General features: G+C 29.9%; 1 protein-coding gene across 1 annotated transcript in view; it reads right to left on the reverse strand.

The window, feature by feature from the left end:
* Nucleotides 1-20,564, reverse strand: part of LOC126771897 (uncharacterized) — a 42,981-nt gene extending 22,417 nt beyond the window's left edge. The window contains exon 1 of the mRNA XM_050492062.1: nucleotides 20,422-20,564. Within this exon, the coding sequence (XP_050348019.1) occupies nucleotides 20,422-20,424 (3 nt within the window). The 5' untranslated portion in view covers nucleotides 20,425-20,564. The remainder of the gene's footprint in view (nucleotides 1-20,421) is intronic.
* Nucleotides 20,565-25,835: the final 5,271 nt, after the last annotated feature.

A 25,835-nucleotide genomic window follows, 5' to 3' on the forward strand; every position in this document is an offset into this window, starting at 1 on the left:
ATATACTATGTATTATTATAAATTACTGGAATAATAATTTCTTTATTTACTTTTACAAAAGTATCATATAGTTGTTTTCACGATGTTTTAAAAAAAATTATTATACTACTACCACTTTACCTTCATTAAATATGAACTTATGAAAATTTATTTAATCAAAAAGTATTAATCGTACTTTTCGCGCATTTAAGGAAAATATTAAATTCTTGGCATCTTCAGCACGCAGATATTGATTATCATGTGATGCAGCGCTCATGTAAAACTTTATAAGCTAGTACACATGTGTGAGTAATAACCCACACAAGTGTTTATAATCTGTTTCTTTTGTTGCGAATTGCGATTGAAGCGCAACTCTATCTAAATAATCATAGACATAACATTACTTGAGTTAATTATAATAAAAATATAAAATATTAATAAAAAGTACAAAGATATATCGATTGCAAATATTATTTTTCAGTCTTATTTTTTAAAAGAATAATTGTGTTGTTGTTGGTTTATTTTCTGAGGTCTTTTTATAGAATTGTCTTATATATTTTGAAAAGTAAGTCGATATTTAAGAATATTTAAGCGTTATTTAAAAAAAACCTTATATATTTGTCTATTAGATCGAATCTGTTCCTATAAAGCTTGTATATAGTGAAATATTCATATATATCTAGCATATGCATGTGTACACCTACAATACACTTTGAACTCCTACTTATTTTCGTGTTAACCTTAATGTTGGCTGGTAGAGAATGCAGTAGCGTGCAATATGGGCTACCTTTAGTATTTAAATTTGACTTTAAAAGGGTATTTAAGTAAATAATTAATTAAACTTGTGATTTGTAGTAAAGTATTACATTGTACATACATATCTTACAGACTTTCAATGAAATAACTTAGGACATTATTCAGTCAAAGCGGCAGCGACAAAGATATAGCAGTTTTCCCTATAAAAACATTTTTCTTTACAATTGTAAATAAAGAGTACATTTCAAAGACAGAAAAATATCTTATTATTTATGGCATTTTAGTGTATGACATGGTAAGTATGTAGAGTTCGGTCCACTGAGTCACTTTAAGTTATATAATTTCTTAAATTACAATTACATCGCTTTCTGGAGTTAACAATGATCATCCTACATAGGATTATATCCCGGACAGATGACCTGACATGCTCTGTGACATACGGTGGGGTAAGCTACCCTTGTGCAATTAGTGTGTCGGTTCAATGGATATGGAACAGAGATTACTTCTAAATTACAATGTTAAAATTGTCATTCAACAAGTAATTAAGTGGTAGTGGAACGCATTAGTGCGAAATAGTGTTTAATATCAAAATACGAAAATTTTACATAGTTATAACTATAATAGGTATAGATAACTTTGCTAATGAATATTTAAACGACTGAATAGTTAAACAACGTATTGTCTCTTTCTGTTGTCAATAATTTGACATGTGAAGGAAAAAGACATTGTGTATTTTTAGAACTTCTATAATATAACGTGTATTAGTTTGGAGGATAAAATATTGCAAAATTGTATACCTTTTTTTTAATTAACATCAAGATTTTCCTTATTTTTATGTCTTATTGGATTTTCTAGGATATTATGTAGAAATTAAATTAATCACAAAAGTAAATATAGATAAGGATAAAAACAATAGTTTTTATAATACAAATAGAACTCATTAATATACATACGATATACTATATTAGTAAATACGTCATATGATATTTCAATAAATCTGTTTTGAGTAAATTGTATGCTATTATGAAAAAATAATTTTTTTGTTGCACGAAACTCTATAGGTCTATATAATACTCCACATATATGATAAATTGCAGTCTTTCAAATATTAAACTGAGTTATCTCAATAAAGGCTTCCGAGTTGCGACGAATTCCAAAAAACTGGTACAAACCCATATAATTACGCAATTCAACGCCTTCTTTCATTTTGTCAAAAAAAACCACGTCCAATGAATCCGAAACATCACAGGGACGCCTGCACGTACCCTTACCCGCACTTCTTAGAAACTCATTAATAATTTAAGAGTAAATAAAAAATAAAACGAAGTACAGGACAGGCGTGGCACGTTTTCTATTCAGGAATATCGTCTTGTTAATGGCATCTGTATTTTATCAAGAAACTCTGTAAGACACCGCGTCGCTGCTCAACGGCTTCCGAGTACTTCGGAAATTAATTTTTTACTGGAAATGCGATTTTGTTGATATAATTTGATCATGTTGAAGTTCGATGATAACTAGTAAGTCGACTATTAAAATACATTAAAGAGTTTTCTTAGATCGTTAGGAATTTTAGTTTTTATTAAATTATACAATTGATATTATTGCTTCATACATTTGGATATTCTTAAGTATTCCATTTTTCGCGTGCTTCATTTTTGCTTATAATTGATTTCGTGTTTTGATGGGGTAAGAAAACATCACAAGGAAATGTGATACATGTGTATATGTGTCAAATGAAAATCTGGCATTTGTGGTGAGACCGTTTTGTAAAGTTGTTGAGACCGCTTTTCTCTCCCTTATGTGTGTTTCGTGCTTATGATATATACGTACTTCGTTGCTATATATTATTATAATAGTAAAATTAATTATTTTATTTTAAATTTATATTTTCATCTTTTGTTAGTTATAATTCGTTTAAATTTGCGCGTTTCACGTCTGCCGGCCAGCCAGTGACTGTATTTTTGGTGTTATATAAAATATTTTATACATATATGTAACTAAATCAGATTATTATGATTGACAGATGCATATATTAATGAAGCTTGTCTTTGAAAATAATGGAAAATTTAAAAATCGTATTGACATTACAAATCGTTTAAAGTTGATTTTAAAGATTATCTTTAAAGTGAATGTTATCAATTTGAATTAACGACAGAAACACGAATCAGTCATGTTATAATAATTTAATAACAAACTTAATTTGATAAATATAATCACTCTGCATTTTTATCACCAAATAACTTTGTTATTAGAGATATATTTATGAATACAAATATAAGATAGCGAGTCAGATGTCAACATTCAAAACACTTTATGTTATCTGTTTTAACCGATAAAAAATAAACAAAGTTTTTTTCGCGCCAAAATGTTTAAAACAAGAGAATAACGCATTGCCGTAGAGTTTCGAAGTATATAAAAAATTGTGATTATAAGTATAGCAAGAGAAATAATTTGAGTAGATATAACTAATTAGATTGGAATGACGAGTTATAAAAGTGTTAAGGAATTATAAAGAATGATTAAAAACTACTAAAACAGTTAGTAAAAGTTTATCTCGAAGCTATTAAATTAAATTTAAACTCGTACAACATTAAAAATATATTTATTGTAGATTATAATATATGAATAATAAATAAATTAATTCAATAATTAATTATCCAAAATATATTAATTGTAATAATCCTTTTTTATTTACTATCGCAAAAGTATTGGACTCGCTTAACCGTATGCAAAAAATTCTTTACAAAAGCATTTAATATCAGCCGTTTCTTTTGTTGTTATTGAAAAATCTAGATCTAGAATATCTAGAAGCAGAATAATCAAAGATATTATGAATACATAACATACAAATATTATTATTAATGACAGATTTCATGTTCATTTTGCAAGAAGATAACGTCTTGAGATAAAATGTAATTACATTACATCTTGTATATCTTGAGTAAAATATCATATTGTTATTTGTCTGTTTTAGTTCGTATTTACTTTGAAGCTATGTGTACATTAAATGTTTTATTTTGTTACAAGACATAGACATATATACTAATGTTATAATAAGTGCCACATTTGTCTAGTTGCTAACTTAAATCCCAGGTCTAAGCAAAAAAAAGTTATTGGGTTATTCTGACAGGACTGGAAATAGGACCACGGTAGCATGCGAAAGCGATCCCGTGGCGCTCCTCGTTTTGGCGCGGTAAGGGTACCGCTGGTTTTTTAGCGGGTATTCCGATGTTCGGGGCGCACTCGGCGCCTTGGACACCGGCGAGTCACACATACCCCCCCCCCCCGTGGGGGAAACGCGTAATGCGTTTTTCCAGCGTTAAAAAAAAGGACGAAATACGACATAACAGAAGTGAGGAGAATTGTGCATTTGCGATTGCGCACAATTTGTGCACTATAATACGTCCCGCATGGCTGGTCTGCCTTGAAAAAACCAACGTGGCCGAAATCGATCAGGAGTTTTAACACGCTTATATCCGGACTGGTTTTTTTAATAATATTTTTTATGACTTAAAAAAACATGTTGTAGGTTTAGCAAATTATAACAATAAAATAAAGTAATAGTATATAAGTTGATTAGGGTATCAATTATGCGGTAGATTATGCACATAAATATACTACGCTACGAAAGTTCTATGCCGGAAGTCTAAGAATTATAAATATATAAATAAGTTTATTTTACTTAAATATACATATTTATTGTAACAAAACTTTTAAATATTCATTTGCTTGTTTAGTTTTTGATACACAAACTCAAAAATTTAAAAGCGTAGGCTTCTTTTCAAAATTACGTTTTTAGGAATGGTTAATTTATATATTGGATATTTGAGTGCATGCTATGATTTCTTATACATATTTATCTATGTAAGAGACGATTATTCATTTTTAGCGAATACATTCTATCCCGGCCCTAAGCATCATAGAGTGTATTTATGATGACAATTTAAAAAAAAAAACTGTATTTACGGTATTATAAATTATGTAAGAAGTTATAAATAAGAAACTAAATAGGATTAGTCCTTTGTGAAGTATATAATCCTAAATAATAGCCTACTTTATAAAATTGTATTTAGATTTCAATAATGAGATCGCGAGGCACAACTACTTTGAAGTAATATGTTCCGGAAAATTCTATATATTTTACGGTCTATAAAACCTTCATGTACACACATAGTTTGAATTCAAATATGAAATGAGATGTTTAGATATCCATACATGTACACATAAACTTGTTATCTAGATTCTAGATAATAGCAAACTCATTTTAATTCAACGTGTGTTTGCTTACATCCGTCGGTGTACATTTTTGAATACGATTCATCATGTTGATTACGTTCATCTACTATTTCATGATTTCATTATATATATATCTATAAATAATATGTTATTTGTAGTATATGTACTGGCAGCTGAACTTCTATAATGATTATTTGAAAAAAGAATAATTAGTCGCATAGTAAAGTAGACTTTTAAAATAAAATATTAAACTATAATTTATATTATACGTATTTTCGATTGATGAATAATAAGAACCGTGAATTTATTGAAAAAATAAAAAAAGATTAGTATTTTTTTGAAATTAATGTCATCGCTAAAGAAATTACATTTTTTTATGATTAAAAAATTATGTTTTCTTTTAAATGTCTGTATATTTCGCTGAAAATAATCATTTTAATTAAAATAAATGTTCAAAAAAGGTAATTTACTTGTACGTTATGGCCAGGTCAGTACATTATACCACTATAATCGTGAAAAAATATTTGAACTAATTTAAAAACTCTTTTTTAAATATATGTATTAAAATGATTTGAATTTGGAATATTATAATGACACCAATCGATTAGGTTAAATTCTGTTTTTAAATGAATTGCAAAATTTGACTCACACTCTAACAACTAAATTTATAAATATAGATGCAATTTTTGTTATTATCATGTCAGTTTTTACAAATGTGTATTATATAAAAAATATATTTCATAAATAGAATTAAAAAATGTTACGTAAGATTGGCTTAGTCTGCCTATGAGGAAGGGAGATAAGGTACCCTGTGTAAGGTTTCTGTACTCGGGATAACGTGTATGCAAAAATTCATAATCATCAGTTGAGTAGTGAAGACGTGAAAGGGTAATGAACAAACTCAGTTTTTCATTTATAATGTTAGTGAGGGTGTGTTATTATATACATAGTTTTAAAAAGCAATTTTTTAACTATGCATAGCAAAGTGTATATTTATAGTACTTGTACGCTAGAAAATTTCAAAACACACTTAAACTGAAATGGAATTGGACAAATTTTCATCATCCCCGCAACTCGGAGCGCTAAACTGGAATTCCGCTTTCGCCTTAAACTAAATAGAGAAAAGTTCATATTGAAGCAAATATCAGCTTTCAGAATTTACAGCGATTTACCGTTAAATTTTACGAAATATTTATAAAAAAATAAAAAAGTACTATTATTAACCCCTACAAAAAAAAATTTGTTTTAGTAACAAAAACGTATGTTCAAAATAAATCGGATAATTATTAGCGAAACCCAGTAATTAGTTTGTATTTAAATTAGCATTTCGATTTAAATTAAGGTAATCATTTAGCAGAAATTTTGTCATTGTTGGTGATTGTGCTATAATTAATCGTGTTTCAAATGAATTGCAATTAACAAAATCGGCGTAACGTATTTTTAAATTACCAATTTAAGGCATTTATTCGTATAAATAGGTACGACCTTGTTTAACATAAACTCTTATACGTGATTGATTGAAATCTACATATTGGTATTTATACCGGTTGGTTTGAAAAATAAAGTTTGAAAACAGTTAGGTCATTTGACATATGTAGACAATATTCATAAATTAATTGACCAATACAATTAATACAATTAATCAGATATTCTACCGCCCAACATCCATTTGTCGTATTGTGTATTGTATATTCGTATAAATTTCATCCGCAGCTTCGCCTGATTTTGGGGGAACGAGACTTGCTAAGGTGCTATTTACAATTCTGTACCATTGTGTATGAAAATTTCATCCAAATCGGTTGAATAGTTAAGACGTGAAAATGTAAGAAACAAGTAAATTCAGTTTCGCATTTATTATATTAGGGGATTACAGGTACAAGGGACATAACAGGTTAGATCCCATGGTGGGGATACATTGGCTGTGTATGAAGTAGCTTATATTTATTGCAGTACCAGTGTCTGTGGACGAAGGTGATTACCATGCAGGCCATTTGCATTTTTACGTCATATATTTTGTTTTTAAAGAAAACCTTTATTAGTGTCGAGTGTTGGTGCGAAATCCAGAGGAGTCGTAGTTTGCTATGAAGTACTGAAGCAAGTACGTTTAACGTTTCTTTGTTTAACTTAACAACTGAGTTTTCTTTAGGTGTAGTTTTTAAGTGCATTATTGAAGATGATATTATAAAAAAATACAGATATAATAATTCTATCTAAGCTCTATCATCATTGTCAGTGATAAGAAGCAAGTTTCAAACGTTACAAGCTTTCGATGTAACGGTGGAAATTTCTAGAAACAGCGGGGGCGTATGTAGGTCACCCGGTATGGATAAGACGCATCGATCTTGCGACTGCACGGGATCTAGCAGTAGAAACTCAGAATACATCATATTATCTATGTCTTGAATACACTGGTAAACATTGGTTTCCTTTGATAAAAAATATTTTATACATACTTTAATATATTGCTTAAACTTAAAACAGCAAAAGGGCCTAATCGTTTAAGAACCATTAAAAATATACGACCTATGGTACATATATATGACACATATTAGTATTTATTAAATAGTATTTATAAAAATATCATCATCGCATAATGAATTAAAGATATTCAGCTAACATTTAATGGTCTTACCTTTTTATTAATCATTATTTATTTTTGGAATATTGTTAATACTCTAAAATGTTTTCAAAAAACGAAGCTTTTTTACATATTTGTATAAATAACACGAACATTCAATTAATTGATGTAATTGTTTTTTTTTATTACTGTAGCTGTTGTTAGCCGTTGCACGCTTAATGCTATGTATAATTATTGGCTATATATTTTTTATATTATATAAAAGTATATTTTAAAGCTAGATAAACCACAGACCTTAAACGGGAAACGGAGAGATAGTGTAACTAGATAACTCTATAAGCATTAGCAGTCCCCACGGTTGTTTTGCATTTTTTTTTTAAATAAAATTTGATATCAATAATTTCTCTCAAAGGAGTTTATATAGAAATATATTAACATTAATATAAGTTATTGAATAACGTTCGTTGTTGATTTAATTTATTTTAACGTGTTTTGTGTGATCGTTAGAAGTTATTTCAAATCATCTGGTAGAATAATATACTAATAATGATTCGCATTAACACAAGACTGGTTATAGTCAATTTGACCGTCAATCGATCTACCGATAACTAATAAAAAATACAAGGCTGTAGTGACGTGCGAGAATCTTATCATAAAAAAGTCATCGGTAGGTTTGAATTTTGTTACCACGTTGAGACCAGAATCAGTGGAGTCCTATAAACTCGAAACTCGACGTAGAATTCGATAGTCAAATGTCAGAAATTGATACGCGGCATTCACTACAAGAGTAAATGTTATAAACATCAAAATATCGTATCACTGTATGTCGGTTACTACATTTTATAATTGCGTCGAGATCGAGTGTTTTTACCGAATAGCCTTGCAGTGCAGTTTATATATATAAGCACGCAGTCAGTTTGTTAATAAAAATTTAAAAATTTTGTAACACTAAGAAACGAACTTATAAATGATCAATAATAATTGAAAAATAAAAAAAATCATAATTATTGTAGTTTTTAAATATAACCAATATGATATGATGTTATGTGAACTTTTCAATTACAAAATGAACACTATTCACTAATAATAAAACCGGAACAAAAGGATGCGAAGTTTTGCTGTTTGGCGGTGGAATAACTAATAAGTGGTACCCACCTAGACTATTCTATTATTTTATTGTACGTGCTGAAGACCGATGGTAGCGGTCTACGGTCTATTCCAATTGAAGAAGGAGTAAATATAAACAAATTATAGATTTATATATTCTATGCGATTTGCTACAGTTATGTACTAAAACAGTTCTTAATTAATATATTCTTTATAATACAATACTATTTATATCATATCTTTTAACTACCTATATATCCACTTAAAATTTATTTCCAAAGTTTTCATAACAACTTCGCATTAAAGACGTCATTATTTTATGATCCATAACGAATATCAAAGATAAAATCAAGATTCAAAAATTGAAAACTTCTTTAGGCACGTTCCGCTTGTTTATCGTAGATATAGTGACTTTAGTATATATCATAATTTAATTTTATACATATATTATACAGTGGTCTTCAAATTATATATTTTTAAGTTTACCTAATAATACTTAAAATGCCCAATTTCAGATATACTTATGCAATTCATTAAAAAAGAAACATACCTCTTCCATAACTGGACTATTTATCATATTATATCATATATAAATACGCTTATTCATAATTCATTCTTATTTTAAAAATTCTTGCATTTATATATTCCAGTTTGGTAGGGACGTGGAACCAATTACAAGCACATGGGATATGATATCTTAGATCCCATGGGTGTTGGCGACCTTATATATGAATGTTATTGTTGTTGTTTTAGGCTTTTACGGTCATATTATATAATAAGTAAATGATATTCAGGATGATGATGAGTTCAGGTGCAAGATAAACGGATCTTCTGATTATCCGAGGATAGGATAGTGCCCACTTTCAGGCTCCTTAAGATGCTGCTGATATTTTATCGGCAGAAAACGCCATGACATCCATCTTTACATGTTTTCTTATGTTTTTCTTGTTCTTCTGTCTTCGCCTCACCGACATGCTAATGTTTTTATAATAATAATATAATATCCTGGGACATTTTTCACACACGGACATCTGATCCCAAATTAAGCTTATACAAAGCTTGTGCTATGGAAACCAGACAACTGATATACTACATATACTACTTTTCTTTTATAAATACATACTCATATAGATAATTACACCCAGACTCAGGACAAACAGACATGTTCATGGACACAAATGTCTGTCCTGGGTGGGAATCGAACCCACAACCTTCGGCGTAAAAGGCAAGTATCTACCAACTACGCCAACCAGCTCGTCAAGTTTATGTTAATATAATGAAGACATTGAAAGTGCAAATAATTTAAATATTGTGGAAATTAATGAGGATAATAATGATTGAAATTTATGTAAATACTAACAGTAAATATTAATATTATTATTATTAATATTTTGTACTGAGTTTGCAACATACATATATTGCTGCATAAAAAGCTATATAATAAAAAGGGATAGAATTATTACCTGGAGTACCAATAGATGTGGAAAGTGAACAAATATATTTAACAGTTTTAAGTTTTTAATTGGCAGTCCCAGGCAGTCAGCCTGTTGTTTTTATTTCTCTTTACTCTTCTTGCGGTTGTAATGAACTATAGACAAATTGTATTATGGCGAGTACGTTAACACCAGTATCTAATAAAGAATTACTATTTGTAAGTACTATCAAGTAAATTCAATCAATTTGATGCTAACACTATCTTAGCATTCTCTTACTTGTGTTTGTTTTACAAAATCTATTAAAATGAAATAATAATGTGTATTTAATTTAACTTATTACAATACTAGCGTAAAATTCATACAAAGTTACCCTTCCCATTTACCAAGGGGAAAGTTAAATTAACCCCTTAAAGTTGTATTTGGAAATTTTAACTTTAAGGAGGGACCCCTTTCACAGGGAGTGCTTACTTTGTAAAATAAACTAATGGTTCAAATTTCAGCATTCTAGACTCAATAGTTGGGGCTGTGTGTTGGGCTGTGTGTGTATAGATGCATACAGACAGCCAAAACACATGAAAAATAAATTGAGCGAAAAAATAACATTTTTACGTTTCTTAGAAGTATGAAGGTGCAAGTAATTTCTTACACTGGTATTGTTTACTTTATGTTAAATAACCGGTTAATACAGAGCAATATGTTTTTTACATAATTTGTAACGCAATAATTAAGCATCTTGGCTGATTAAGTCATGGCCATTACCACTTCCATTAATAAAAAAACGGTTTATCTTTATTTTAATATTATTATATTATTTTATTATAGCGTGAACGATTAATCGATTTGTATAGGTATAGTTAAATAATTAAGTTATTTAATACATAGCTTATTGATTCGCATTTGTTATTTATTATCAGAATGTTTTATTAAATTCTTCAAAATTGCTTGTAATTACATATAATGCTATAACAAATACTTGCACGCAAACGAGATAACTGACAGAGATAGTCTATTTAGATTATTCTTGAGTCCATGACATATTAATAAAGTTAAACAGCCTTCGAATTGCCCACTGCTGGGCTAAGGCTCCACCTCGTTGGTTTGTAGTTGCAGCTTGCAGCTGTTGGTGTAGCCTATTCCACCAATATAAATACCAATATAATATTTTTTCCACGAGATGAATTATAAATACAAATTAAGGCCGGGTTTGAACTCGCAATCGTTGTCGGTTAGGATTCGTATACTAAGGTCAGGAATGTTTTGTTACAGCGCACTTTTACTGATTCTTATTTACAAGTTTTAAATCTAAAATTATCTGTTAGTGTGAGGGGTCAAAAATTTTAACTATTTTAATATATGTTATACAAGATATCTTAATATTTCTACAATATTGTACTAAATTTTGTTCCAAGTTTTATTAAAAGATTGTAAGTAAAAACATTTGCTTAACAATTAAATTAAATAATAAAATAAAACTTAAAGTCCAATTACGAATCACAGCACAGGATACAAGTAGCATAATTTAATCTGATACTTGCAGGTTTCTTCAAGATGTTTTCCTTGGCCCAACGACTGAGATGTATTATAAACATGAATTATACAACTTTTATTGGTTAATCAGTTGAATGGTGCTTGCTCGAGATCAAACTCACAATCTTTGGTTTAGATTCACGAGTTCTAGCCATTGGGCCAACTCGGAATTATATCATACAGGTAAGCAAATTTAAATAATTTAATTAAAATCATGCTTCAATTTTTTTATTATGCTTTTTAGATATTTCTAAAGGTTTGATAATGCGAACTTATTATAATAATCAGGTCCTTAGTTATGAAATTGCCGATTTTTAATACTGGCTGATGTTAAGCTCGATTATCTTTCATTTGACTTAGAATTCCAAATTAAATTATTTTTATAACATAGCTACGAAAATTTTGAACTTAAGGTTCTACTAAAGACCTAATAATTGCAAAATCAAGGATTACAGAATAACATTGAATCGAAGTATGACATTTCATTTTTTTCAGATTCAAAGATTTAATCTTTTTTAAATCTCACGGAGTTCCTAATCATTTTGATAAAATAATATTGTTCGTGTTTTAATTATTATAAGATAATAAGCACAGATAACAAATATGCTTAACATGTGTATTTGTGATTAAGTAGCTTAAGTCGCTTGGAACAATGTTCCGAGTTTAGTGTTTCAAGAACGTGTTTCAAATATAATTAATGAGATTGTCAATGGCTTAAGTAATTGATATATATATATTTAAACTTTGTATTGACTTTAAGTGAAATAATCTTCATAGCATAATATTTTTGTTTGAAAATAATGAATGTATTGTATTTAGCATTAGATTTGCTATTTGAAAATAATGAATATATTGTATTTAACATTTGGGGTTTAATTACAATCATACATTTTTATTATTTTGCCCGATGTTGCAACTAAGCTGCGTCTGTTGTGGTCTCGAGCCTGACTGTATATTATATATAAAATAACTAGCGACCCCAGGAGGCCTATTTGTCAGTCCGCTAATTTATTTGAAATAAAATTTATAAGTAACGTGCGCTAAAAAAAGCCGAGATGGCCTAGTGGTTAGAACGCGTGAATCTTAACCTATGATCGTGAGTTCAAACCGGGCAAGTACCACTGTATTTTCATGTGTTTAATTTGTGTTTATAATTCATCTCGTACTTGACGGTGAAGGAAAACATCGTGAGGAAACTTGCATGTATCTAATTTCATTGATACTCTGCCACATGTGTATTCTTCCAACCCGCATTGGAGCAGCGTGGTGGAATAAGCTCCAAACCTTCTCCTCAAAAAGGAGAGAAGGCCTTAGCACAGCAGTAAGATATTAACAAGCTGTTACTGTACTGTACTGTAAAATTTACATACATATGTATATCTAAGATTACTAGAAGTAAATTTCACACTATAATAACATTACTCTGCTCGATTACGAGCACAGATGTGGGCTTCCCTACGATGTTTTCCGTCACCACTGAGTATAAGCTGAATTGTAAATATAAATCAAGCAGTTTATAACTGACTAATACTTGTCATGATTTTAACTTGTGACATTATTTGAAAAACCATTTGTTATATTCTTTGGATCATCGCGGTTCTCATAGGATAGTTAATTATTGAAATTTATATAATTTGATAATTAAATGACTTTTAGATAGTTATATAACGTCTACGTTTTTGTACACAGTAATTATTCCTCAACATATTCATTTGTATTATTGTTACGTACCGTTTAAAAACGATTTTCGATTTTTTACAGTAATTTGCATTGTTTAATATCTGTTATAATCGACAGTATGAAATTCATTGTTTAGAGGAAAGAAATGCGTATAATATTTTTATTGCTAATTAGCCATTTAAAAGAATAATATAGAATTATATTAGCGATATTAAGACGAGATTACAATTTACCTGTTTTTTTTTTATAGAATATGACGGCGGACGAGCATATGGGCCACCTGCTGGTAAGTGGTCACCAAACGCACTTAGACATTGGCATTGGAAGAAATGTCAACCATCTCTTACATATCCAATGCGCCACCAGCCTTGGGAACTAAGATTTTATGACCCTCGTGCCTGTAATTACACTGGCTCACTCACCCTTCAAACCGGAACACAAAAATAACAAGTACTGCTGTTTTGCGGTAGAATATCTAATGAGTGGGTGGTAACTACCCAGACGAGCTTGCACAAAGCCCTACCACCAGTGTATATTATATATTTATATTTTGTTTGTAACGAAAATTGTACATCTAAAAACGTTATTTACAGTACCATAAGTCACTATAATTGAGTTGAAAAATAAACTTGCTTAAAACCCACCGATCAGCTGGAGGCAATTCTTTCTTCTTTCTAAATCGATATTAATGATTAAAAAATATAAAAGTGAAAACTTTTAGCTTTGGATTAATTTACATAGAATATTTTGCACTCTTGAAGTTTCTAATCACGCTTAGAGAAGTTTCACTTAAAAAATGTGGACATATTTTTTGAGTTCTACTTTGTTCGTTTTATACGTATAAATAACAATCATTTTTAGATAATCACTTGTTCGATATAAAATATCGAGTCGACGAGAGATTAATTTCTGGACTAGCACCAGTAAATAATCAAGTGTTTTAAATTAAAGTAACAATCTATACAAATTTCACGTGCTGAGCTAATGCCTCGTCTCTGAGGAGAAGGTTAGGAGCTAATACCATCACGCTGAGCCATTGCGGATTCATGGATACACATGTGTAAGATTTACATCTAAAACATGCAGGCTACCTCACGATATTTTCCTTCAGCACATGAAATTGAAGTGGTAATAGCCCGGGCTTGAAGCTGCAATCTTCGGTTCAGATTTAAATGTTCTAGTGTTTGGACCTTCTCGGCTCAGTGTTTTATTTGTGTTTATGTTGTGCGCGGTGGTAAGGTAAATAAAGTAATCGTGAGGAAGCCTAGTCGTTTTGGATGAAACTTAGCCCTAAGTTTATCAACTAAACCGTAGCTCAGCAACGCGATGGAATAAGTTCCAAGCCGTCTTCACAAAAAAAAACCTTTATCCACGGGATTTCTTTAAATAATAAATATATATTTCCGTCTTATAAGCAATTTAATATAGAAGAATGCAGTAATACTGAGACGATTGACAAAGTTCTAAGGTTCATAAATTATTATCAATCTCATGGGAATAGTTTCTTTTACATTAGTTAGAAAGTGCAGTGCTTTAATGACTTATAATTAATTTAGCACTCGTTCAGAAATATGAAGGTTTATTAAAAAAGTATATTGAATTGTTTCATAATGATATAATTGTTCTCCTTTGGTACTCTAAGCAAACGCATTTAAAAAAAAAACAGGCCAGACGACTCGGAATGTTCTTTAATATAGACTCGTCTGAGGAAATGAGGATAGACGGTGACTTCCAGTAAAGTTGAAGTTTAAATGCCTTTAGAATCTTTACGAGTTAAGGAAATAGGAATCGAGTTCAGTTTAATTTTGTTATTTAATAAATTTATAGACGATTTATTTATTCAATTTAGTTCACTGGCGATTGTTCCTTTTTGGATTTTTAATCGAAATTACTACTTGAAGTACTCAACTATCCTTGCTTCGATTCGGATACGATTCGGTTAACATCAATGAGATTTATACATTGGGACAACTCGATATTATATACATATATATGTATATACAAATATATACGTTGGTGTATATTTTCATGATTAATATCGACTCCGTTGGGCCGATCACCAAAAACTTTACACATGTATGTATTCGTTTATAAAGAAGGTTGTAAAGGAAGGTATATTACCCACTTTCTAGTTACGCGCAACCAGATGGCGTTGCAGTACAGCTACTTCCATATCGCTCAACTGATCGCTATGACAATTAGTATGTACATGTTACCGGTTAATTGTAAGGGCCGTTAAATTATAATAAATCTTAATTAATTTTTAATACCTTACAAATATCTGTGTGTCTATATCATTTTGTTTCATTACAATGAACTTGAATGTATTATAATTAAAAATATATATATTTATGCTTATCCCACTGAAATACTGTTTTTTTATTTAGTTCGTTTCAGTTACATTCAGTCCGTAACAGCCTGTAAATGTCCTACTGCTGGGCTAAAGGCTTCCTCTCCCTTTTTTGAGGAGAAGGCTAGGCTCCAATGCGGGTTGGTGGAATACACATGTGGCAGAATTTCAGTGAAATTCGACACATGCAGGTTTCCTCACGATGTTTTCTTTAACCGTATAGCACGGGATGAATTATAAGCACAAATTAAGCACATGAAAATTCAGTGGTGCTTGTCCGGGTTTGGATCCACGGTCATCAATTAAGATTCACGTGTTCTTACCACTGGGTCATTTCGGCTTCAGTTACATTATAAGAACATTAAACTAATCTAAAAGAAGGAAAGAAAGAAAACTTTCATCGGGTTTTGCTAGTAACATACATATAAAAAAAATTATTATGAGTAAATAATTATAGTTAGATAACAACTTCGAGAACCGATACTTTTTAAGATAAATGCACGACATATATAACGCTTTCTGGGACAATTAACAACAATTAGGTTGCTATTGTTTCTAGTGTGCTGTCCTTGATACTGTTATTCTTCGTTCGTTTTCAGCCAGGGTCGTTACAGTACTTTTAATGGTTTTGACAGTTCTCAACGGAGTAACAAAAGCGGTACCTGTACTGATAGATTAAGACTAATGTCCGTTGAGAGAATGCGCTGCTGACAGATCCGTGAGCGAATTTTTAGTTACTTTGAAGCGGCGAGAATTTAAGACAATTATGGTTGATTGAATGAATTATCAATAATTTTTTTTTTATTTTGCACTAAATTCGCTTTTTGAAATAAATAATAAAACTATTTTTTTTTAAGTCTATTCATTCCAAGTTTATGTCTATATTTTTTTTACTGTGTAATGATCAACTGACAGATAATAATAATAATATCCTGGGATATTTTTCACACACGGTCATCTGATCCCAAATTAAGCTTGTACAAAGCTTGTGCTATGGAAACCAGGCAACTGAAATACTACATATACTACGTTTCTTTTGTAAATACATACTTATATAGATAATTACACCCAGACTCAAGACAAACAGACATTTCATGCACACAAATGTCTGTCCTGGGTGGGAATCGAACCCACAACCTTCGGCGTGAAAGGCAAGTTAGATACTTGCCTTTCACGCCGAACCACGCCAACCGGCTCGTCAAAAGATGTTTCAGTGACCAGATCTTGGAAAGAAAGTATTATATGGGGTATGTTTGCATTATTTATAGTTATTCCTGTAAGGATTACAAATACTAGTCAGTACTTAATTACTTAACAATATAAGATTATATGTATATATACTATAACTAGAAGTTGGTATATCTGTTTGAGATTAATAGATTTCAACAACGTTTTTCCAATTACCCTGTAATTCAATACAACTTGGTAAAGGAGCAGTTTACGTAGGTTTCACGTGGCATTGGGGCTTTGGAGTTTGGTTTGCGTCGGTACCACCCACTTATCGGTTTTACCGCTCAGCATCCAATTATGTTTAGTATTTCTGTGATTTACATTAAAGAAGTATATTTTTATGATTATTAAAACATATATCACTTCTTATATAATAATATATCAATATAATAAGATTGGATTTGAGTTGGTGAACCTTAAGTAACATTTGAAAATATGTTATTCTAGCTACTTAATATTAATGCCAAATGCGGTCTCGCTTGTGATTAAAGTACCATTTTAACTTTTACATAAATTGTTATGTATTTTTGTATATAAATTTGCATCGATGTGAGCAATGTTAGTGTCTTTTTAAATATATATAAAAACAATTTAGTGTGTGTTAGTTAATCGCAAGATACATAACATAATAGATTATGTGGTTTCATTTAGTTTGTAAAAAAATAGATTGGTTGCGCATTAATATTGTAAGAAATCTATGAACGTAGGACCACTTTACACTTTCTGGAATATTTGTGTTAAAGTATTAATCATCATCATTAAAAATATTCTGACAATATATTGGTAATATTTATTCTGGGAAGCGAAATGGTTGCCAGGAGGTGACGAAAGTCTATTTAATTACAAAACATAATTATTATAGTTACAAAAAAAGTTCTCTGTACTTAAATAAAATAAATATATATTTATTTTATTGTTCTCGTACCGAAACGTCAACGACGTCAAGATTTTATTGTATTTTTTTAATTAGGTCCATTAACTTTGTGGATGTGCTCAAAGTCTCAAAATCAAAGATGTACACAAAAAAAACACACACAGACCTATTTAAAAAATGAAATAACTTTCCTTAAATGTATACTTATGTTTAATAAGGTATAATATCCATTGTTAAAATAGCGTTTAAAGTTCGTTCGTTTAGTTTTAGCTTAAAATTTACGTTTGAATCTATTTCAGTATGCAGACAATTGGTTTTGGTTTTACGTAGAATTCTCTGATAGACTTTGTCATATAGCATGGCGGTAATACGAATGAAACTGGTTTTCCATTAGCGTTAAATAATTTTGATGGATAGGCTTTTGCTTTTCGTTTCGTTAAAATTATTATATTTTTAGAATCTCTTGTATATAAATGACTTATTATATAATTTGGTTTTAATAAAGCGATCTTGTACATTTTTTTATTACAAAGTTAAATTGAACTTTGTACAAGTCCGTCTGGATAGTACCACCTTCACGTCATATATTTCATCAACAAAACGCAATACTCATACATCAAGACAAGAGACATCTTCGTTTCCAAGGTGGGCCGCGCATTGGCGATGCAAGGAATGGTAATTTTATAACATCGCCAGTGTCTATTGGCGGTGGTGACTACTAACCATCATGGCCCATTTGCCAATTTGTCTACCTATTACCATAAAATAAAATTTAAAAAGAGTCATTTGTAGATTACGTGACAACAGATCGCTTCCAAGCGGTTTCAAATAAATGATATAATTATATTAATAGTGAATACCAATAATTAATGGAAAGAATATATAATCAGTGTTTTTGTATTCGGCTGGTTTTTAAGTTCTTAAGTGGGTATATCTTAGAATGAGTGGTAGATTATTGAATAGGTGGTATTTTTTTGACCATTAAGAAGAAAGTTTAATGGTTTTTTGCAGCAATTGAATAAGTAAATTTTTTCAAACTCGAAAATAAGCTATTTTTGTATTTCTCTTTTTTTATCATTATTAATTTGATATTTAATAAAGAAGAACGAAATTTCTTTTAACTAATTAACCCTTAAACATATGTAGCTAAAGACGTAAAAAGTTATATTGCGTATTAATTTTATTTATATATATGGTTTTGTAATATTTGATCACAAAAGTTAAAAAAACATATTTTGTTATAAAACTCTTAGTGTGCAGTGCAATCACAATAAGGTAAGATTTTTTTTTCATTTACTGTTACAAAGGATCGAAAGAAGTCTCGAGAATTTTTAACTCAAAACGAAAAATTGAAAGGGTAAGATCCCATTATGCACCGAGGAATACAACCGAGTCTACAATTAAATGAATATAAGACATATGATTCATACAATAAAGACTATTATCGTCTAAATGAAAGGAAAAAGAACTGATTTCTACCTACTTTACTATCTTATTGAATTATTTACGCTAAAATTATTGGAAAAAACAAATTAGTGCATACTATGTAATATATAACATTATATTATAATATTCGTATATTAAAATTATAATATTGTATCCTTCACTTTATAATCTACACAAACTTTTTATACATTTTTAAAAGATTTTAATTTTAATCTATTAGCCTTATCTATTTGAATTGTGCCAAGATCTTCCACAATACTTGTATATTTATTATTTATATAATAGTGGTACCTATTAGTAAAACTATTAAAGTGAAAAAAAAATCAATACTTATATTCCTGATAATGTTGTACTTGTTACAAATAAACTAAATTAGATTCAAGAGCGAGATACTAACAAAAAAAAAAGTTGTGTTTAAATAAGATACATTACAAATGGAATTAACGATGAATATAATTATTAAAAAAATATTATAAAATTTTTTATTTTTTCAAGAGAGATAAAACTATATTTATTTCCATCATATACAACCTCTTTGCACTGCAACACATTTTTTATATACTTTTTTACATGTTTTTACAAGTTACAGTAACTTTCGATTACAATAGCGTCATTAAAGCTTCTTACAACTGATTTCAATTAATTTTGGAAATATCTTTACATTCAATATATACTCGTAAAAAATAATTGGTTACTAACAACTTACAACGCGTATATATGTATAGACTTTATCATTATTTAATCAGCTAAATAATAATAAATTTATTGTATCCCAGCCTTTTTTGCGTGATAATTCGAGATGATAAACATATAATTTTTATGAACACAGGTACAAAACGTGATTATTAGATCGCGAGCACGTGCTCACATAACCTTGTGAAAAAAATGTATAAAAATAATATTATCGTATTCTAATAAAATATTTATGATTATCGCAATTATATAAAAAAAATTGTTTAAAAAAAATTGACAAAAACGTAAACAAGTGTTACTGTTATTTTATATTAATATTATACGCATAAATCAACAAAACATTGAGCAGTATTTTAAACGAAATTTACGTAAAAAATACTTAATGATATTTTCATGTTTCTATTGCAATTATAAACGCTCCAAACGTTGAAAAATATATAAAATATCATTAATTATTTTTGCTAACTTGCAATTCAACGTCAAACGACACGAGAATGGTTGACACGGATATGAAACACAGTGTACTCACCATTTTAATTATTTGTTATATCCCGTCCGGCCATATGAGTTTACGACGACACTGCAAAATACGTGTGCTTCGGCGGCTGTTTGGCGTGCTACTGCAGGTTTCAGGTTGGCTGGAATTCGATAAATGATTGCGCGCGCGCATCTCCTCTGATAAATTGATAAGGATAACACATTTCCTACTTTACAATATGTATAAATATTATCTCTATTGTTCTCAATTACCAACGTCCAATAAAAAAAAGAGTTGAAGTAATATTTTTTTTAGTAAGTTTGTATAATTAAACTACACTATATAGTTATGGTTTTATTTTAATAAATAATGTATTCTAAAGTATTCGTATGTTTTATTTTATATAGTGCAATTTATAGTAATCAAGAAAATAATGCAATTTAATTATTCATAAAATGCTAAATGAGCATTGCGATATTTCTACAATACTAAAATAGTCATAATAAAAATTCATAAGAAATAAATAGTAACTTTTCTAAAAGACACTACTAACGAGTCGATATGGACCAGTAGATAGAAGTATATTTTGAGTGAAGATCATGGGTTCATATCAAAGGGATTTGGACAAGCACCAATGACTACTCTTGCGCTTAATTTGTATTTATTATACATAGGGAAAACACCACGAGGAATAATATTGTGTATTACAAGTTATAATATTGTGGGAATACGATACTGTAAAATAGGATGTTTTATGTCATTATATACAAAAACGTGTAATTGCGAGACAATTGTATGCAAAAAGTCGATTGAGTCTATTAGTGACTAAATACATAATAAAAAAAAAACTTAAAAACGAATCGACCGCCTTCAGACACGTTCATCTTAGGTTGCGGATCAACATCAACGAACACGGGTATATTTTTGAATACGAATATTTAGTTATATAATAAATCTATACTTAACTTAATATGACGGAAACTCAAACGCAAATCCAAATTCAAACGTAAATCACAATCTTTTACCATGAGTAAAATACTAGTCCTTTAGTAAGAGTAACAAGAAATCGTTAGAGGTAAATAGATCGGACTGTGTACTACATACGTTTGATTAAATCATTGAAAAATGAAGTACTAATTCCAATTAAAAGAAGCCGTGTGTGAAACAACATGCCAGTTCCATTTAATTTATTTATTGAAACATGTCGGGGAAAGCATGTCGAAAATTTGTAGGCACGGAACAAAGACTGAAAACATTTTTTAAAAGTCGCTACTCTTTTGTTTCTTTTATATATGTTTGAGTATGTATTTAAGAAACGTTTGTGTACATATCATATATAAAGTTATCATCGAAATAATTCTATATAATAATAATAAATATAACCTATTTTTAAGCAGAATTGTACATTTTAAGGTACGCTTAGTAATAATAATATAAAATAAAGAAAAAAAAAAAACTATTGAAACAATTTTACTTTGAATCTAATTAGTATAATATAGTTCTTATTTCTAACTTACACTTGCTACCACAAAATACGTGATTTAAATTTTCTAAGGTATTTACGATAACCAACCAACAGTATAATCGCATATCGTTACCGTAAGATTGCGTTAATGCAAAATGTCGTATGTCAAAATTGTGCACTTTACGTCGAGATTATAAACACTATAAATTTCCTTGTGTTTTTTTAATATAAGATTCCTGTATTTTTTAGTATCTGTTTTTATGTTTATTTATGTAGCATCAAATTAACAAATAAAATAATTATCTGTTTAAAACATAAAACCGTTTTTTATGAAACTCTTGTCATTTGAAATTCTCATTTTATCTAGTTGTTATATTCAGTCCAAGTAAAGTATTTATAAGAAATACAAAGCACATTTCTTTCTTATCTTTGATGCCTTTTAATAAGTGTTAAAAATGAAAAGCATTTGTTGACAATTAACATAATACTGTTACGTTTCCTGTTTCCTAGAACATGTAGGGTCTAAACATTTATGTGTCAATAAATGTGAGTCAACAAATGCTCCATTCATGTAAACTGTATTGATTTTAGTTCAGGTAAGTCTTATGCTGTTAAAAAAAAGTTAAAAATGACAAAGCATGTCGGACGAATATCGACCGCACCTGTCATATGATCGCTGCAGGAATCATGTATAAAGCTACGACCACACCTGTGCAACACAATGCGAACAAGTATAAAACAAACGAATTTCGAACCTTTGTCTCTTTGATAGTCAACATTTTTTATTGCACTCCCTTATACATACAAATAACTTTTTTTATAGCATTGGTAGGCGGACGAAAATATGGGCCACCTGATGGTAAGTGGTCACCAACGCCCATAGACATTGGCACGGTAAGAAATGTTAACCATCGCTTACATCGCCAATGTGCCACCAATCTTGGGAACTAAGATGTTATGTCCCTTGTATAATTACACTGGCTCACTCACCCTTCAAACCGGAACACAACAATACCAAGTAATGCTGTTTTGCGGAAGAATATACTTGAATTGTTTTGTTTAAATAAGTTGTAATAGGGTTTATACACCATGTAAGATTTTTATTATAATTATTAAAACAAAACCATCATAAAATCTAAAAAAGATGTGTATTTTCGGGTGCTTTAGTGATTGCATTTAACGACTGTATTGTGTTAAATATTATGGTTTCACGTTATGATAGTTATCGCGTTATTTGATGCAGTCTCGGCTTTATAGATGATGAGGACGAATTTTTACAGGTGTCTGTCTAATAAAAATATGTTCTGCTGTAGCGCGATATTGCAATAACTGCGTGTGATACGCTATCAAACCTAAAAATTGCTCCTCAACGTACGAATAACTTATTAGGTCGTTTGTACCAGTGCTTTGTATACGTTCATTGTCATTGGGCATTGACATTGGGCGTCTGTGTCTGTTTGTTTAGTATTTTCCTCCGGTTAAGAGAGGAATATACAAAAATATTTACAATTGTGCGCTTGAAATCGTTCCAATTTGCATCCTTGAGTTGCTCAGACTATCGAAGCTAATAAAAGCTTCATCAAAAAAATTGGTTATGCTGTGGCTGTATGTCGGTTCGATTAAACTTATGTTTTAACGTAAAAAATCAATGGCTAAGTATTTTTATGAGCTACATTTTTTTAAATTAAATTAAATGATGATGATCGTGGGATGGACCGGGCAAGCACCACCTAATTTTCATGTGCTTAATTTGTGTTTATAAATCATCTCGTGCTTGACGGTAAAGGAAAACATCGCGAGGAAACCTGCATGTGTCTAATTTTATTGAAATTTTGCCACATGTGTATTCTACCAACCCTCATTGGAGCAGCGTAGTGGAATAAGCTCCAAACCTTCTCTTCGAAAGGGAGAGGAGGCCTTAGCACAGCTGTGAGACATTAACAGGCTGTTACTACGGCAACTTATTAAGCTATCATTGAAATAGTTTTTTATCAGCGCATGATTTGTTTTACTTTTGAAGGTTTCTAAGCAATTGTTCCAAGTTATCAGATGATAAGAGTAGTTTAGTTTCCCGTTTCAGATAAAAATATAATAAAGAATAAATAATATTAGTGCAATTTTCAATGTTAAATTATATAGATTATATAATACTTGAAGGAAACTTTGACATTTATCGATATTAAAATGATAAAGTAGGTGAATGATAAAGGATGTACAGACATTTATATTTTTAGTTTTTCTGAATTCATTTGATTGGTACTTTCACATTTAGATATATTATACTATGCTTTCAAGATGGGCACGGTATACATAGTATATTTTTATGTTATATAATGCCAATGTTATATAACATAAAAAGATACTATATACCGAGTTATGGCATAGTTGATGACAAAATTACACATTTTTTGCGTTGGACATACTAATTTGAAGGTGCTAAGAAGAAGCTCGAAAATCATTACGAAACACCCAGAGAACACACAGGGAACAAATACAGTAGAGTACAACACTTATCTATCTTTTACAGATAAAATGCTGTACAAATTTTGCTTACAAAAAAAACTGAAGACAAATAAACTATAACTTCAGGTCGATTTATTTGTATAACCATGGCGTTGTGGCCGAGCTGGAGGAGCAAATAATAAAATTTATAAAATTATTTTCCTACACATTTTTTTGCAGAATGCTGTGCATAAACACCGCAAAATTTCAATATACACTGTAATTTCATTTTAATTATAATGTCTGTTGTAGACAGCGAAAGCACCTGTCACTTTATTTGAACATGGTAAAGTAAATACCAAGTGATTACACATTAAAAATATGTAACAAAATACAACGTCTGGCTTTATTTTCTATTATCGTACTAATATTTTTAAGAAAATGTTTGTGCTAGTTTCATATTATTGTTATTAAATATTTGACAGCCTCGTCTAGTAGCTAGTTTACACAGTTGTAGACCTGAAGGTCCTAGGTTATTTTCATTTTAGGGTTCCGTACCTCAAAAAGAAAAACGGAACCCATATAATAACATTCGATTCGATTGAGACAAAGTGACAATTTGTTAGTAGAATTGTTCCCAATTAGTTTGTTGATTCTCCTTAAGTCTCAAGTGTTACTTTACCTTTATTGGTGTTCGATTATGACCAATCAATAAATAAGTGTTATACTTTGGTTAAAAAGTTTTTAAATTTGACTTTAGTTACTTATTTTATTCTTCAAAAGTTAGTTGAAAATAGTCGCTCGTCACGTTTGTGACCTTTGTAATATCTCAAAGACGCTCAGTGACGGTAATCGATATCATTAAGAGCTCGACTAAGCTTGTACAGACTATAAGCCGTTACAACTATGGACATAATATATAACTTGTTTTCATGGACTATCGTGCTTGGAACAACTATCTGGAGTGGTATTTTGTAATTCACGTTCTATTCACTCGTGAAATAAAACCGTCTTTGATACGTTCTTTGATCCTTAAATGTTAAAGTTATTACTGTCAATGTCGCATATCGCCTTGTGATAAATTACAATTGTGATTCACATTCAGCGCTGACTTTCGATATTGTTCTTGCAGAATTGCTTTACTGAATACTCCATATATGTAAAGTCTAAACAAAATTGTATTTTTAATGTTTGTGGAAGAAGTTTAGTGCGAGAAGTGTTGATGATGTAAAATTCTCCTACCATTGAATTGACAATTAATTTGTGCGGCTTTAAATATTTTTGGTTAAGTAGTCCTTTTCCTCTGTCAATATAAATATCAGTATGGGAAATAAGATTTTATTATACTCGTAATTTGGGTAATTGCGATTAAATTTTGCGTATAACAGGCACAAGTGACATTGGGTCTATTATTGGAAATGTTCAGGGTTTATGCACCATTTAAATTTGCTTCGCAGCGTAGAAACATGCGATGAATGTGCGAAATAAATGTTTGAATAACGTGCAGACGATCACATTTGTTCATAAGTAAGTTTCAAGTGAAATCTTGAAGCAAACA

The sequence above is a fragment of the Nymphalis io genome, chromosome 11 (genome assembly GCF_905147045.1).
Source record: "Nymphalis io chromosome 11, ilAglIoxx1.1, whole genome shotgun sequence".
NCBI classification, from domain to species: Eukaryota; Metazoa; Arthropoda; class Insecta; order Lepidoptera; family Nymphalidae; genus Nymphalis; species Nymphalis io.